This window comes from Protopterus annectens, chromosome 1.part2, assembly GCF_019279795.1.
Source record: "Protopterus annectens isolate FY-2018-M chromosome 1.part2, PAN1.0, whole genome shotgun sequence".
NCBI classification, from domain to species: domain Eukaryota; kingdom Metazoa; phylum Chordata; order Ceratodontiformes; family Protopteridae; genus Protopterus; species Protopterus annectens.
Genome location: NC_056727.1, coordinates 821,395,964 through 821,412,963, shown reverse-complemented (window position 1 = coordinate 821,412,963; position 17,000 = coordinate 821,395,964). Strand labels below are relative to the sequence as shown.

Genomic DNA, 17,000 nt, shown 5'->3' with positions numbered 1-17,000 from the left:
TCTTGTTTAACAGGTGAGCCGTGGACGTGTGCAGTGCCAGCGAGATGGCATATGCAGTGGAGCAATTTGACTGATAAGCAAATTGAAGTGTATACATTTCTGCAGGGAGATTTGTTGTTAAATAGTCTTTGACCAGTCTTTCAAAGATGTTCATTATGGTAGAGGTGAGACCTACTGGACAATAGTCATTCAGGCTTGCTGGTTGAGTGGTTTTGGGTAGTGGTATGATTGTTGTGTTCTTGAAGCACTTGGGTACTATGGCCTGACATAGAGAAGTGTTAAATATGTCATTAAGAACCATCAGCAGCTGAATGGCACAGTGTCTTAGCACATGCCCCAGAATGTTGTCTGGCCCAACCATTTTTCTTGGGTTCACCAGGCTATGAGTTCTCTGAACATTGATTGAGTTGAGGTGGAGTACTACTTCATTTTTCCTGGTGGTGTGTTTTGTGGCTTTTGTGCCATTCCCTTCATTAAACCTGCTGAAGTAGGTGTTGAGCTCATTTAGAAATTTGGTGTTGTCATCACACTTTAAAGATACAGGTTTGTAGTCTGTTAAGGATTGTATTCCTTGCCATAGATATCTGGAGTCCCTTTGGTCTGAGATGTGACTCTGGATTTTTGGTCTGTAGGCATGCTTTGCCTTCTTTATCCATTATCTAGATTCTTTCTGGTGTCTCTGATGGCATCTTTGTCTCCTGCCTTAAAGGCAGCATTGTGTGCTCTTAAGAGCTTGTATATTTCATTTATGATGCAGGGTTTTTGGTAGCCCCTTATGGTGATGGTCTTGCTGAGAAATAAGGAGAAAGTAGAATTTTGGATACAGATCCTTAAGGAGAATAGCAACCATACAAAGTATTATTTTCATAAAGCTGGAGAAAGCAATCTAAGAACTAAACCAATTCAGTAATGGTGGCAGGAAATTTAGATAGTAGGGGTGACTTCATGTAGGGGTGTAGGAAAAAGGCAAGTGAGAGCTAGAATTTATTGGAGAACATTGGCAAAGGAACCAATATATTAGGAGCAAATAACTAGAGGGGAAACATAATACAGAGGGATGAGGCCAAGTAGAAGTTTGGACTTTAAGCTAAAAATCATCTTCCCAACTTCTTCTTCTTCTTCTTCTTCTTTTGGCTGCTCCTGTTAGGGGTCACCACAGCAGATCAACTGTTTCTATTTCTTCCTGTCAAATCATCTTCCCAACCTGAGATTAATATCACAGACTAGGCAAAGAAAAAGTGATAGGGATTACTAACTGAAAGACCAGAGCTCTTGTAGCTACTGTTAAGAGGGCTAATATGTTGAGCATATAAAATATTACACGATAACTATAAGAATCAATCAGAGGAGGTTAGAAATGATTGGGAAGGGAAGAGAGACTTGAAACTCTATTTATAAAAGAACTCTGCGAAGACATTTGTTTGGCTCCCAAGAATGCAACAAATCCAGTAGATTTAGAATTTGTACTTGAAAGTGTTTGCATAGGTATTTTATAACCCAAGCAGACTTTAGAAAACATTACCTCAGGTAATGATAAAGACGTGGTGGAAAAGAGAGAGGTGCCTGGGAAAATGATTTTTGGGAGTGTAATTAGTTGGCAGATCTTAAAAATTCCCCACTGAGTAGTCTGTCAGAAATGTTGGGAGGAGCAAATGGCTGCAACTAAGGAAATTATTCTTTTCACCTGGCCACAGGATTTGAACTACCTATATTTAGTAAGGTTTCACTAAGTTCAATGCTATTGGCTGTGAAAAAAAGCAACTGCTAGAAAATGGATATCAAAATCTAAACTAACTGTATTTGAAGTACTACTTACAGTAAAGGAGACAGAAGAACTAGAGATGGGATCTTTAGAAAATAGGAGTAGATTACATAAAAAATGGAATTTGTAGGAGTAATACATGCAGAATATAGCAATGGTGGCTCATGGTATTGGAGTCCAGCCCTCCCAGCTGATTAGACTACAGCCCCCAGCTGAAAACCAAAAAAAAAAAATCCCAGAACTCACCCATGCGTGAGTTGGAGCACAGAGGCAGCAAGTGTGTGTGTGTGTGTGTGTGTGTGTGTGTGTGTGTGTGTGTGTGTGTGTGTGTGTGTGTGTAAAATGCCCCAGTTAACTATAACTGGTGGCTAGAGAGAGTAACTGAGGTTCAAACCCTCAACCCTAGGTGCAGGTAGCAAGAACCTGCATTCCCTACCCACCAACACTTGTGAAAAGCATTCAGATTTTTGCCTCATATTTTTGTTATAGTCTGTTCCTCATAAAATCTGTGGTTTTCTGGATTTTCAGACATTTGAATTTTAGACTTCATATTCTTCAGAAAGTACATGGTAACACAAAACATTTTATTCTAGCAATTTTCTAAATTTATAAGATCAATATTTGAAATTCATCCCTATTTCTGGGGCTGTATTTCCACCAATGCTGGCTTTATGCAGGTTTTTTTGTGCTAAGAGGTTGAGAGCTATGGTGAGAACTGAATTATCTAAATATGTTTGGGGACTGTATTCTCCCATTATAGGCTTTGTCCGGGTGTTTTGTGCTAAGAGGTTGAAAACTTTGTTGAGAACTGAATTCATTAAATGATAGCCATTTAAGTTTCAGTCTTCCTGTCTTTCAAGAAACAGCTGATTTGGCATAGTAGCATTTTGCTCTGACTGTAGTGCACAGGATCTTGGGTTCATGACTTGGCAGTGAAATGCATGGAAGTAATGCAGCATTCCATTCTAGCAACTTTATACAGTTATACAAGCAATGGTTAAAATGTGTCCCTAGTTTTTGGGCTTTTGTCTCCCCCACCAATACATTTTGTTTTTTTCCAGATTTCTTGTGCTCATGTGCTGCAAAGTTGGGAGATACAGTTGAGTGTCAAGTGGATTTTACAAGAAGCTAAGAGCGTCAGGGAAAAGAAGTTTAGTGCTGCTTATGCTGAGTCTGCTTACATTGTTAACAGCACAACAGGTAGTATGCTTGCTTTCATTGCAGAAGGGTGTGGGTTCTACTCCCACAGTATATAGATGCATTGCTGATACGGTACTATGTTGTACTTTTAAAGGGGGTGGATGCTACAGTCCTGAGAATGTCCTCTTTGACGGAGATACCTAGTAACTATCAACCTGTTAGCCATCCATTTCCTATTACAATATTACTAGCTTATCATTTTTTAATGTAACATAAGCAATTTAGTCCTGAAGGGCAACAGGCAGTTTATTTGTAGATGAAACAATGAAATATAAAGTTGTTTCCAAGCAGCAACCTCTTCATTAGTTACAGATCTCTTTAATGTGGAAGTATTTAGATGACTTTTACTTTGTGCATATCTACTGATACTGGTGGATTGTAGAAGTTTGAGTAGACTTTTATGATGGAAATGTTCTGAAATGGGCAGTTTTCTCATTACTGGTGCATGCATTTTGTTTCATTGTTTAGTTTGCTGGAAAAATGTTCAAAACAAATTTAAAATGTTCTCTAACAACTGTACTGTATTCTTCTTCTTTCGGCTTTTTCCCGGTTAGGGGTCGCCGCAGCGGATCACCTGTCCACTCATGATTGGCAGTGGAGTTTTACAGTGTCGAGTTGCCAGCCGGCGCCCAGCTATCCACAGAAGGCACACTCATGCACACAATCACACCTAGGGCCAATTTAGAGTGTCCAATTCACCTACAGCATGTCTTTGGAATGTGGGAGGAAACCAGAGCACCTGGCGGAAACCCACGCGACCAAAGGGAGGACATGCAGACTCTGCACAGAAGGCACACCAGCTGAGGATCGAACCAGAGAACCTCTTGCTGTGAGGCAGCAATGCTAGCCGCTGCACCACCGTGGCCGTCCAACAACTGTACTGCATTATACAAGGAATATAATTTAATATAGTCAAGAAGGTGTATCAAAGTTAATCTTTATCTGCCACTTGCCAGATGTATTTTCTTTGAATGTGGGTTTCAATGCTATTTCAATGAATGTGAGTTTCATGGGCAGAGAAGTTTTAATACTAAGTCTGTTTTCATTGTGAGACTACATTGCTTTATTTCACAGATGTCTATTAGTGTTTGTGCTGTAAAATGTAAAATAAAACTTTTAAATGAAATCCAAATCATCGTAGAAATAAAGCAGTATGTACATTACAGTGTGTATGGTAAATGGGGTGAAATCGCCATGTAATGGGACATTGGAATGGCTGCAGGGGGGAAGGCCCCATTCAACCATGATTTTGTGAGGGGGGAAAGGTGGCAAACTCAAAGACAGCCCCAGCTGAACTATACCTCTCAAATGAACAGATTTTCACAGAATGAATAGATTTTTGCTTCTTATGTTTGGTTTGTTCTTCATAAAATTTGTGGTTTTCTGGCAAATCATTTAGGAATGAAGTTACTAAATAATGATAGACATTGAATTTCAGACTGCATACCCTTCAGAAAAAAGCATGCTAAAGCAAGAGCTGTTATTCTGTCAACTAAGTTTATACAACAGCAATTTTTAGTGTTCCCCCAATATATTTGGCCTTGTCCAGATTTCCTGCTTTAAGAGGTTGAGAGGTACAAGCAAATAAATTGCTTTATAAAATTAAGTATATCCATACCTCTCAACTGCCCCTGACTTTGGCTCAAAATTATGCTCTCCAGCTAAAAATCCCTTTGCGAAATGGCAATTTTGGAAGAAAATGTGGAGGGTTTACAATTTAAGAAATAATTGTAATGATCAGAGTTATAGATTACTTTTATTTCAGAAATGCATGTAGATTCTCTTATTTTTGTCAACTGCTCAACTTAACAGTACTAATATTAAAATGTGTCTCTTCTTTGACAGGTTCCCAGCTGTATTGTGTGGCTATTTTATATTTTTGCATCACATTTTTGGTCCGTTCTTCATAAAATTGTGGTTTTCTGGGAAATTAGTGGCAAATCATTAAAGACTTTAGTTAGAAAATAATGACAGACATTTGAGTTTCATATTTTTTACCCTTCAGAAAATTCATACTAATGCAAGACCTACTGTTCTATTATCTTTCTAACTTTATAAGAGCAATATTTAAAAATTGTCCTTATTTTTGGGCCTTAGTCCCACTTCTATTTATGGCTTTGTCCAGATTTCTTGCTCTGAGGTTGAGAGGTATGACAAATGTGTCAGGGCCATCACAGTCAGCCACAGACATTTCAAATTGTGACATGCTTGTTGCAACCCACTCTCCCATGTAGTGACTCTGGATGTGTCCAAGCAAGGCAAGGAGCAGTTATGCAGTGTAAGTGTGCAGAGTATCCTACCATCCAAAGTAGACTCTAGTACACAGTGGCTTTTCAGTTGTCCTTGATTTTGCAGAATGTTCTGGTTTTCTGTCATATTTTATACTGTTGATTTATGATTATTGTTATTCAGAAAATGCATATTGTTGCACTGCCTGTTGCTCTGTGTTTAAGTAGCAATGCTCTAATGTAAGCTTGTCTGAGATTGTAAGATGCAAGTAAGCTTTAATAAGCATACTGTTAAAGAATTACCAACATTGAAAGCCTTTTTGTTGTTGCCAAGCTGAGAATATTTACATAACTAGATAATGTATAAGCCTTAGGTATTGAAATGCATATGACAGTATTTGTAATAAAGGAGGGGATTACAGTATTTTCAGAAGAAGTAAAATTAATAGAATGCCAAACTATCATGTGTGGTCCATACCCCGTGAAGTAATCCTTTAAGCAGTTTATCTTGAGCTTGTTTCTTGTTTGCTGTTCATTTTTTACCTTGATCATGTTTTCTCCATTAAACAAGTAGATAGTTGTTGTCAGGCAGCAGGTCTTTTTTGGATAAGAAACGGTTTTACAAGTGGGGTATCATAGAGATTGCTACTTTCAACATGTTACTTGGTACTTTTATAAAGCTGAATATAAATTATAATTAGAACTGCAGGCAAGGAGAAGTGATTTGAGTTGAGTGCTGCTTGTTTTTTTATACTTGATTTTGACTGGCATTCCAGTAATGTATTTAAAAAGTAATTTATTTGTTCATGCCTCATAACGTTTTACTTTCCATCTAGATATTAAGTAAGCTGTCATGTAGCCAATGCATTGAAATATTTTTTTTCTTCTACACTTCATTTTGTCTTGATTGGACCCTCATAATGATGGTTTGGTACCCAGGGCAGCATATTTAATTAAAGTCCCAGTTTTTGTGGTTTTGAGCATAGCTGCGCCCCCTTCTAGTTGGTCACACCCCTTCCCATTGGCCCCACCCATTCAACTGCTGCTACCCTTTGATTTGAAGTCACCAGCCGCCACTGGAATAGAGTTCAGGAGGAGTGAGATTTAAGAGAAGACAGGAATTGGGCAATTTATATAATGCAGTGAATAATAGTTATAAAAAGAAAGAAAACATATATAATGATGTATTATGATGAATTAATATGAAAAATGTTACTACTGTTTGTTTTCCTTTCTATTAATGTAAATGTGCTTATGCCTTAAGTGATAATTTAATAAATGTGCTTAAAACAAACATTTGAAGGCAGTGAGATGACAAGGAGTGATGATAACAGAAAAAGGGAACTGGCTTGAGTGATGCAATACTGACTGTCAGTAAAGAAATCATAGTTTTACTTCTTAGTATTCATTGCAAATGCACTTTTAGAGTCTCATTGTAGTGTTGCAGGTGACAGTCAAGAACTGCAAACTTTCATATGACCATATATGAAAAGCTTTTTTTCATCTAAATATTTCTATTTTATTGTGTAGCGTTAGCTTTTAATACAGTACAGCTCAAAACATTTACATTTGTGTCTATAACATTTGAAAAGCTCTTAAAATTTTGAATAATTAATAATCAGGGCATACCCACTAATTAGAAATACTGCAGTATTTATAGAAAAGTTATATGAACAGAAATACATTTTGTGATAATAATATCTCATGTAAGGCTGCAGTCTGTTTCATCACTACTTAGCATTAATGACATATGTTGTTTCCTCATCTTAAAGAGGCTGCGCATGTTTGTTTGACATTAGATTTAATAAGAGTTTGAAAGTTTGGTTCTGGCTGACCTCACCTACATATTGTGTGAATCCCTGTAAGTCACTTTACATGATCAGTGTTTCCACATTACTCTTAAAATGAAGCGTTTCTGCATTATGATTCTTTGCAAGTTAACAAATGAATAAGGCAAGAAATTCTCTGTTTTTGATTTTTTTTATTTTCTTTTGGTAGGCGGCAGTGTCTGACCAAGAAAGGAAGAAGATGAAGCGAAGGGGAGACCGTTACTCTTTGCAGACTTCCCTCATTGTAGCTGCACTGAAGAGACTGCTTCCTATTGGCCTGAACATGTGTGCACCTGGTGACCAAGAACTAATATCTTTAGCTAAGAATAGATTCTGTCTGGTATGTAATACTTTTATTTAGCTATTCTTAATGCAGAATCGTAAAAATGACTGAACTAATGAAATTTGTAAATATCTTAAGCATTATTTTTATCAGTGCTGCGTACTGGAGATGGTTATATTGTTTATTGTCTCTGTTTTGTGTATGGTTTGTATAGAATTGGAAAACCTCAGCTGATTTAGATTGCATTCGTATTTATTTATCATGTTGTGTGTATCACATGCATGGCTTTTTAATATTCTTTTACCTTTGGCATTATGAAGTCTCACATCACTCTTCATTTATGGATTGATGCAGATTACAGCATGTGCACCACAAAAGCTTGTCCCAATTCTCATCATTCCCTTAATAGCAGTACTTCACTGTACAATATGAGAAATCTATTGCTGAGGTGTGCTATTCATCAGATAAAACACTAAACAAAATCAAAGCAAGTTCCTGCCAGAGAGACCAAGTACCAAAGCCGCCATGAAGTAATGTGCAATGATTACATATTTGTGTAATGAAGACTGATGGTGATGATGATTTCTAGCCACTCCACGGTGTTTATAATAAAGTATACTTTGCTTATTGTCTGTTGTTCTCATCATCCCTTGTAATTAATAGTACAATGTTGATAGCTTTTCTCTGCCCCAATTTATTTGTTTATTATATTTATTTTATTTATTTTTCTTTGTTGGCCAGGAAAGTCCGACTGAGATAGATACCCTTTTTCAGCAGAGGCCTAGGGCGAAAAGCTCCAATATTCACATATACAGGCGGTATACAGTATATTTTCATTTTCCACATTGTATATACTTTTTCATCTTGGTTACACAGACATTTTTGCATATGTAATTAGGTATAACAGATCATTAATGCTAACCTTGTATCATACAATTTGTGACTATGGGAAGAGGAAAAAATGAGATTACATGTGCATTTGTATAAGCTTGTAGCAGACAGAAATACAAAGAAAAACAAGGGGAGACAAAGATTGACATTTGGATTGAAATTAGTAAGTTGTGGTATGATGAGGGAGAACAAGGATTATGTAGAAGCAGGTAGTTAAGAAATATAATCAGTTAAATGTTTCCAGTAGTAGATAGAAGGGAAAGTGTAATAATCACTATATGGGAATTTAGTTGAGCAGCTGTTGTTTTGTCAGAGGTATTGCAACTTCTATTTTCTTCTGGATCAGAAATTATTTGGGTGTAGAGCAAGAACAGAGTCAAGTGCCTTGCAGATACTGTTTTAGAAAACTTTTAAAGCATTTGCTGTTTTTTCTAAGCTTTAACGCTAATGCGGTATAGTTCTACAGTTTTGAGACAGATTGAGAATACAATAAGTTTCTGGCAGAATTTTTTGTTAGTTACAGCTAGGAGAGATTTATTATTGGAGTGTAGGGTTTTGTTGTGTTGTATGATAGTAATATGCTTTTTAGGGATGTGCAACTATCTGGCTTGTATATATGTTTAGGGTAGTAGTAAGTTGAAAATAGGTTAGCTGATTTGGGAGTTCTAGCCAATTTAGGTCCTTTACTGCTCTGCAGTGGTGGATTTTATGAAATTAATATGTGGTGAATGTTGCTATTTTATTATAGTATGCATCAAGTTTGGACTTTAGGGTATTGTTGAAATTAATGAAGATAGATGATGCATGCAATAGAAAAATGAGTCGGTAGGTTGCTGCCATGGATTTTCTTGTGAATACTGTATGATACTGATTTGCTCTATACAGGAAGCCTAGCTTTTTTGTGTGCATTTTCGATTGTTTGTAGGCTATGTTGGTTGTATTTGAGTTTGTCGTCTAGGAGTACTCCAAGTAATTTGGCTTCTATCACTGTTTCAATTTTTGTATTGTCAAATGAGACAATATGGAAATTATATTTTTGAGTATTAAACTGTTTTTAAAGAGATTTAGTTTAATTTTGTAGGCTTTTAGGAGTATGTCTGCAGTGCCCAGCCAAGATTCGACAGATGAGAAAGACTGTGTGATATCCTGGAGGATTTGTAGTGTTGGGGCAGAGCGAATAAGGGTTGCATCATTTGTGTACTGAACTATATTTGCTTTTTTGGGGGCAGAATGGAGTTTGTTTGCAAATATATTAAATAGAAGTGGGCACAGTATTGATCCTTGTGGGACTCCAACCGTGACAGGAAGGAAAGAGGAGACTTCTTGTTTCCATTTCACTGATTGTTGTGCAGATGTCCAGGTGAGAGATGATTTATTTAGACCTAAGGAGGAGAGGCCGCTTAGAAGTTTTTAATGGAAAACTGTGTCAAAGTCGTTTGATAGATTCAAGAATAGTGCTAAAGCTAGGTTGCCTGTATTTCTATTGCCATTATTTTGTTGTTCTATTTAATGATATAATACATTTGTTTACAGTGACTTTGCTTTTTATTCACTGTAACAGTAATAGTTACTGTTCAGACAGTCCAATCCATTATATTCATTGGTTATACTAAATGTCCAGGGATACTCCCTTACTCCCTTCCTTTCCTGTGTTTTATAGCATTGGCAGCATAATGATAAATTACTGTGATATACCACAGTCAAGTGTGAAGTACCAGACTTTAAATATATATATATATATATATATATACACACACACACACACACACACACACACACACACACACACACACACACACACACACGTTGTTAATTTGATTGACTTTTAATGTAATTTAAATGCTGCCATGCAGACATGCAGCTTTGAATCTGCTGTAGTTTGATAATATGCATTGTGTGCTGGATACCTTGTTGCAAGAGGAAGGGGCTGGTGAAGATGAAGCACCCAAAGTTTGATGCCTTTGCATGCAGACTAGTCAAGTAACACATATTTGCAGTGGCTAGTGTTTAGCTTAGAGGTTCCTGTCCTGCTGAGCTCAATGTGCTATACTATATAGTAAAAAAGAATGTCATAAAGACAGCCCCAGTGCCGACCCAACCATTCCTTTGAAAACTGAGAGCTTATATTATACGGTATCACAGAAGGTTCATTTGTGGTTTTATGCACTATCTTGTTATGTAACAAAAAGATACCCAGTTCTTTATGGAGATTTGTGTAATGTAATAATGATGGTTGGTCATGACTGTTAGAACAGCAGCACTGTTGTTCTTTGTAAATTCTCTCCTTTGATATAAACAGTAGAGCAGATGTCCACAAATCTCACCCCCAATGACAGTAGAACTAGAGATGCAGACAAGATATTACAGTACTTAGAATTTAACTAATAAAACACACACCTCTCTGAAATATCATACTATTATAGCATCAAAATATCTTTGTGTGTTTGTGTGTGTGTTTATTTTTTTGGTTCCAACAACAGTTGTCTGCCATCATCCATGTCCCAGCACCCTTCTTTTCCAGACAACTGTCAGACTGGCCCCTTCTGATTGCTTATTAGTACTGAGAAATTCTCAAGAGTAACCCATAAGGAGAGGAAGTATTCATTGAGGATATTACAAAGTCTTGGTATGCTACTGTCCCATAGTTGTGAAGGACAGTTTTGGATGTCCTACCCAATGGCCATTCCAGTTCCCCAAGTGCACTGTGTAAGTATATAACTCCAGGCTGGTCATAAGATCATGTGAAATACAAGACAACTGAGCCATTTATGTCTTTCCAGACCCCAATGTTAAACTCTACCTTCTTTTTCAAGGAGAGCTATTCCGTTCAAGCAAGGGGTGGGTTTGTGAATAGTCATCCAGTCATCTAACTCCTGTTTGAGGGAAGATAGTGTTTTGTACTGTTTATTTGCAGTCAAAGTGTATTCCAAAGGTGGGTAAGGTGGTGCATACTGAATCTATATCTCCACCATGTTTAATGCATTTACTGATGCAGGTTTACATCTCTGGTCTAAGTATTAGTGTGATTTTTTGGTTAGTGGAGATACAAGAGATCCTGGATACTGTGTCCCTAATGCCATAGAAGTCAAGGCACAGATCAGGAGTCTGTAGTTCACTTAGTGATGGGACAGTGCTTCTAGTCTTTTCTGGTACCTTAGGGTTCTTAAGCTGGTAATTTTTTTAGTTAGGAACCTCTGGGATCTTTCCAGTTGTTTGATGTGTCTAATGATGTGTATTGTATTCTGTGACTGACCTAATCAATGCATAATATATGGAGGCAATGACGTCTTTATATCTGGAAAATACTATTTTTGTGATCAGCACATAGCATCATGGTGATCTAAGAAGAGGGAATTATCACCCCATGATCCAAGGTCTGTAACAAAATTATAATTTGGAAGTGGGATGTTGTCTGTGCCATGAGCTGTGGGGAGGGATTGTCTAAAGAACATGACACTGTTGCACATGTTTGCATTTAACTTGAGCCTATTATTTGCACTCAGGCTATTGACAAGTATGAGTTCATTTTGGAGGACCTGGCCATCAGAGTGGGACCTGGAAATTGCACCCAGTTTACAGCCATCCACAAACTTAGTAAACCAGTGAATTTGCTTTGTGATCTGGAGATCTAAAAAGTTGATGCCAAACAGCAGAGGTCCTAGGACCAAGCCCTGAAGAGCACCACTGGTTGGTCACCTTCATGCTGTCTTAGGAAGCACCCACTATCCTCACTGTTTTGGTTCTCTCTTTTAGCCTATTTGCTGTCTATCTTACTACATAGGGGTCTTTTAAAGTGTGTTTAGCTTGCTTATTTGCTGCACTTCATCCTAATTTCCTTTGAGAAAACTGTCACCTCCCTAACCTTTATTTATAACCTCTCACTTGCAACATGAATTGTTCCACCAGGCCTGAAGCATGTCCATCATTATACCTCTTCCCAAAGTACCCTGTCTAAAATTCATAAAGGCTGCTAACTTATCTACGCTCTTTGCCCTCTTGCACATTTTTTACAAAGTTCTTTACAAACAGCTGCTTACTTACTTTAATAGCTATAGGCTTCAGTCCATACCTCTCTACCTCCAGATGAGAGAATCAGAAACAAAGGATCTAAAAATCAGGGGCAGTCAGTGACAATTAGCATAAAATATGCATATTCAAATGAGTATATTAATACACATACCCACACATGTTCAATTACTCAGCTGTTATAGACTTATTTTGCTTCTGAAAACGTATTAATTCATAGTTTCTTTTTATGTCACTCTGTCAGATTTACAAAGCAAAAACATTTTCGCATCTGATGTTCCTGCAAAACAATGTACCATTTATTGCCCCCCCCCCCCACCAACACACAGACACACACACACAGACACCTTGGTCCCAGTAGGAACAAAATTTTTATATTTTCATTTTTTTTTTACATTTTGTATGTGCCATATCTACCTCTCAGCCTCTTAGCGCAAGAAATCTGGTCAAAGACTAAAATAATGGGGGGGGGGGGTAAAAGCCCAAAAATAGGGACAGATTTTAAATATTGCCCATATAACCTTAGAAAGTTGCCAGAATAACCAGATTTGTGTTAGCATGTAGTTTTAGAACAATCTGAACCTTGAAACTCAAATGTATATCATTATTTAATGGCTTCAGTCCTCTGAGATTTTCTAGAAAAATCACACATTTTATGAGGAATGCACAAAAAATATGAGGGAAAATCTGGACAGTTGAAAGGTATTGGTCTACTTCTTTGCATTGTGAGATACCTTGCAAGTTTGTAACATGCCTAAGCTGCTTTAGTAACTTATCAACTACAGTATTTGCATGGCATTTAAAAAAAGTTTAATGTCTGACACTTAAATGTATGTCATTCAATCTTGACTGATTTGCCAGAAAATATGAGGCAAACATCTAGACATTTAAGTATGGCTAGTTTGGCCATGTGACTAGCTAACAACCAAGTTACTTGCTTACTTTAAGTGTAGGATGGAGAAATTTAATCCAATCCACGAATCCTGTAGAAGTAGAACAAAAAACCAAAACTCAGACTTCCTGTGAATGACTCTTCTTCCAGGTAGGAACTCCAGCTGCAAACCACCAAATGATCAGTAACTGCACTGACTCCATGGTCTGTCAGCTTCAAAACAATAAATCCAGTTTTCTTTACAGCCAGTGCAGTACCCCTTGAGTTTCGGCAGGCACAACATTCTTCAAAGAGTGATCTTCTTAAACATAATACATAATACAATCTTGTTTGCCATGTAGTAGCCCATCCCACTGTCTAGTTCAAAAACAAAGTAGACACTCTTCATTCTGCCCTGCTTATATGCTGAGTGGACCTAAAGGAATATGGAAAACATATCAGGTCCACTTCTACTAGTAAGCAGTAAAGAAAGGTCATGAAACAAAGAAGAAATTGGCCAGCAGCATGCAAAATAGATGCAGTAAAGTGATGCTTTGATTGACATTTGCAGCTAGACAGAGGTCGCTTTACTGCAGATCTCAGTTGCACAAATGCCTAAATCAGGCAGACAGTGAATTAAGCTCATTTAAGTTTAAAAACAGGTACTCTTCAGGATGATTGAGAGCTATGCTTTTATCTGACAGACAGCAGGGCTTCAGAAATGGTTTTTGCATAATTCCTGCTATGTTCTCAGCATCTGATACTGTCTACAGCAACCTTAATTATGATCTCCTTGCAGAAAATATTTTTGTGGACATGACCTGTGTCTTTGAAAACTGTTGACTACAAGATACTACTTGCTAAGTTGCAAAAATTCATCAGGGGAAAAAATGTCATTGCCCAATTCCATAGCTACATTGGCAGCAGGACCTTTCAAATTAACTCCAACAACCAGCCATCCACTAATGAACCACTGCAAACAGATGTCTTTCAAGGCTGTGTTGTAGGCCCATTGTTATTTTTTTTATTCATTAATCATATTAATGATGACTTACCTGAACTTAACCTTACCCTTTATGCAGATATTTTATTACTCCAGGATACAGATGCCCCACAGTCCTCCAATATCAAGTCCAGCAATTCTACTCTAATCTTTGTCAATGATCAAAAAATAAATAAACTCCAGTTAACCAGAGGGAAAAAAAAAGGTCATGAGTTTTTTTCCTCCTCACACAGAGCCTCTTGACTTCCTATCCTTTACTATCTCAGACAATAATAACATTATTCCTTCTGTAACAGGGCATAACCATTGACTCTACATTAAACTTTGTAACCCTCACTAATAATATCATTAATAAAGTCTTCTCACAACTAAATCTCTACTGTAGGATATCACATCTACTATTTCCTACTACCCGCAGAGCACTAAACAAGAATGAACTTTTCTCTAAACTAAAATCCTGTACTCTACACTCTGCTTGTAACACTCACTCTAAGTCACAAAGAATAACATTTTTGCCTTATTCACTGTTGCCCAGGTATACCACTGCAGCGGTTTAAACTGACTGTCCATTACTGAAAGGTCCACTTGTCTTCGATCACCTTACTGTGTCAAATTCTAAATGACAGCTACTGTCCCATTTGTAAAGAAGACTTCCCAATCGGGGAGAAGTCCTACTCCCTAAGGATCCCCCATCCCCACAAAAAGACCCAACTCTCTTGGGCAAGCTACCAGCTAAAAAAAATTATCAAGATACTCTTACCAAGTTTAAAAAGCCCCTTTTTAAGCATCTCTTCAAGGAATCTACTTATAAATGCTTTAGGGATAATATATCTTCTTCTTTCGGCTTTTCCCGGTTAGGGGTCTCCACAGCGGATCATCTGTCCACTCATGATTGGCAGTGGAGTTCTACAGTGTTGAGTTGCCAGCCCAGCACGCACCCAACCTTCCACAGAAGGCAAACACACGCACACACTCACACCTGGGGCCAATTTAGAGTGTCCGATTTACCATGTCTTTGGGATGTGGGAGGAAACTGGAGCACCCAGACAAAACCCACGTGACCAAAGGAAGGACATGCAGACTCCACACAGAAGGCACCCCAGCTGGGAATCGAACTGGAGAACCTCTTGCTATGAGGCAGCAATGCTAACAGCTGCACCACCGTGGCCGCCCTTTTTAGGGATAATGTATAAACTTTTTAAAAGACTTAAAATTTTAAAAATACTTACAGGCTTTTCACCTGTTTTCCTTTGTCGTTTAAATTTTGTTATGCTTATGCTCACTTCTTAGTCTCTAGGCATATCTGTGTAAATGTCTGTTTATCGCTCATTTCCATTTGTCTTTTTTAAGACTATTCAGTTGTAAACCTTTACAATTTCTTGTCACTAAGTTGCATTGTAACTGATTTAAACTGATAAAACCTTATGTAAAGCAGCTATTTAATTAGCATCATATAAGAAATCTATAACATTCTTTTATATAAAAGCTGTATAATAACTGCATATGAACTTTCTAAAGTTTTGCATATATGTAAACTTAACACTGTCATATCTGAAGTGTACAACTTAATTTGGCTTGCACTGTTAATTGCCTCTGAGCCGAGGTTGTGGCTGAAAAGTGTCTCTGAACCTGTCCACTTACCCAGTTATCAAACAGTAAATATGTACATGCATATATACGTAAATTAATATAATGTTACCATGAGGAATGGTATCAAGTGCTTTGGCCAGTTTCAGGTATGCTGACTGCATAACATGACTGCTGTCAACAACCTGTGCTACCCTTTCAAAGAAATTAGCCAGATTTATTAGACAGCATCTAACCTTGACAAGCCTAAACTGCCATGGACCTGTCCTAATATGATTTTTAATATCATAATTAATCAGGTCATGTTTGATATATTCTATGCCTTTGTAGATGAGACTTGTCAAACGGGCCTGTAATTTCTGGAGTGAGTGGTGGGGCCACCTTTGTATAGTAGCATTACAACTACTTAGCACCAGGCCTCAGTGATAAAGCCGGTGGCTGTGCTCAGTTTGAATAGTTCAAGGAGGGCTCTTCCAATGCGTATTTATTAAGCGTCTAGGTGTACTTTTATGTGCCATGCAGAATGTATTTCTAGTTTTGGAAAATATACTCAGCATATATTATTTAGTGTTGATGGGGGTTCTGAGATCTTCAGGGATAAGTGGGCTTTTGATAGTTGTCTCTTGGGTGAAATTTGCACTAAATTTGTTTGCTAGTATGTTAACAATATCCACTATATCCAGGTTGCCATTTTGAAAAGTTCTGAGCAATATTGGGTGTTATTTCTTATTTCCTGATGTAGCTAAAAAGGGATTTGTAATTATCCCTTGTTTCTGACATAGCCTATGTTTATGGGCTACCTTCTTTTTCCCTAATGGTAATTGTGTCCTTGGTCTTGACTAATCAGAACTAATCCCCTGGCTGAAAACCACCCTATCCCTTAAGGTGGAAGACTTGTGAAAAATGACGCAGTTCACCATGTTGATGGCTGATTCCCTAGAGAATGGCTTTCTATTCAAACCTGAGTCATTTGGGACACATTCTGGGCTCTAAATCTCTGTTACATGGAATTTCTTCATATCAGTGCTATGAGGCTAGTAGGTACTATGTGCAGTCTATTAAGAGTTCATGCCTCAAGTCATATTGGTCATACTGACTCAGTTCTGCAGAATAAGATAGACACAATGCTTTCATTTATGTTTAGGTTCACTTTGGTTTAAGAATCAGTAATACTTCAGAACAGAAAAACGAACATCAGACTAGTAAGAATATGCGAAATATGTGCTGAGTATTTTCTGTGATGGCCACAGAAGTGTGCTCACTTTTATAAAGTATGTCCTCCTTTTGCTTTATTATGAATACATGGTGAGCTTCAGCAGT

At 37.5% G+C, this 17,000-nt stretch overlaps 1 protein-coding gene across 1 annotated transcript in view; it reads left to right on the top strand.

Moving 5' to 3' along the window:
• RYR2 (ryanodine receptor 2) overlaps positions 1–17,000 on the top strand; it is a 6,224,161-nt gene that overhangs the window by 4,231,263 nt on the left and 1,975,898 nt on the right. The window contains exon 72 of the mRNA XM_044059048.1: positions 7,189–7,359. Coding sequence (XP_043914983.1) covers positions 7,189–7,359 — 171 coding nt within the window. The remainder of the gene's footprint in view (positions 1–7,188; positions 7,360–17,000) is intronic.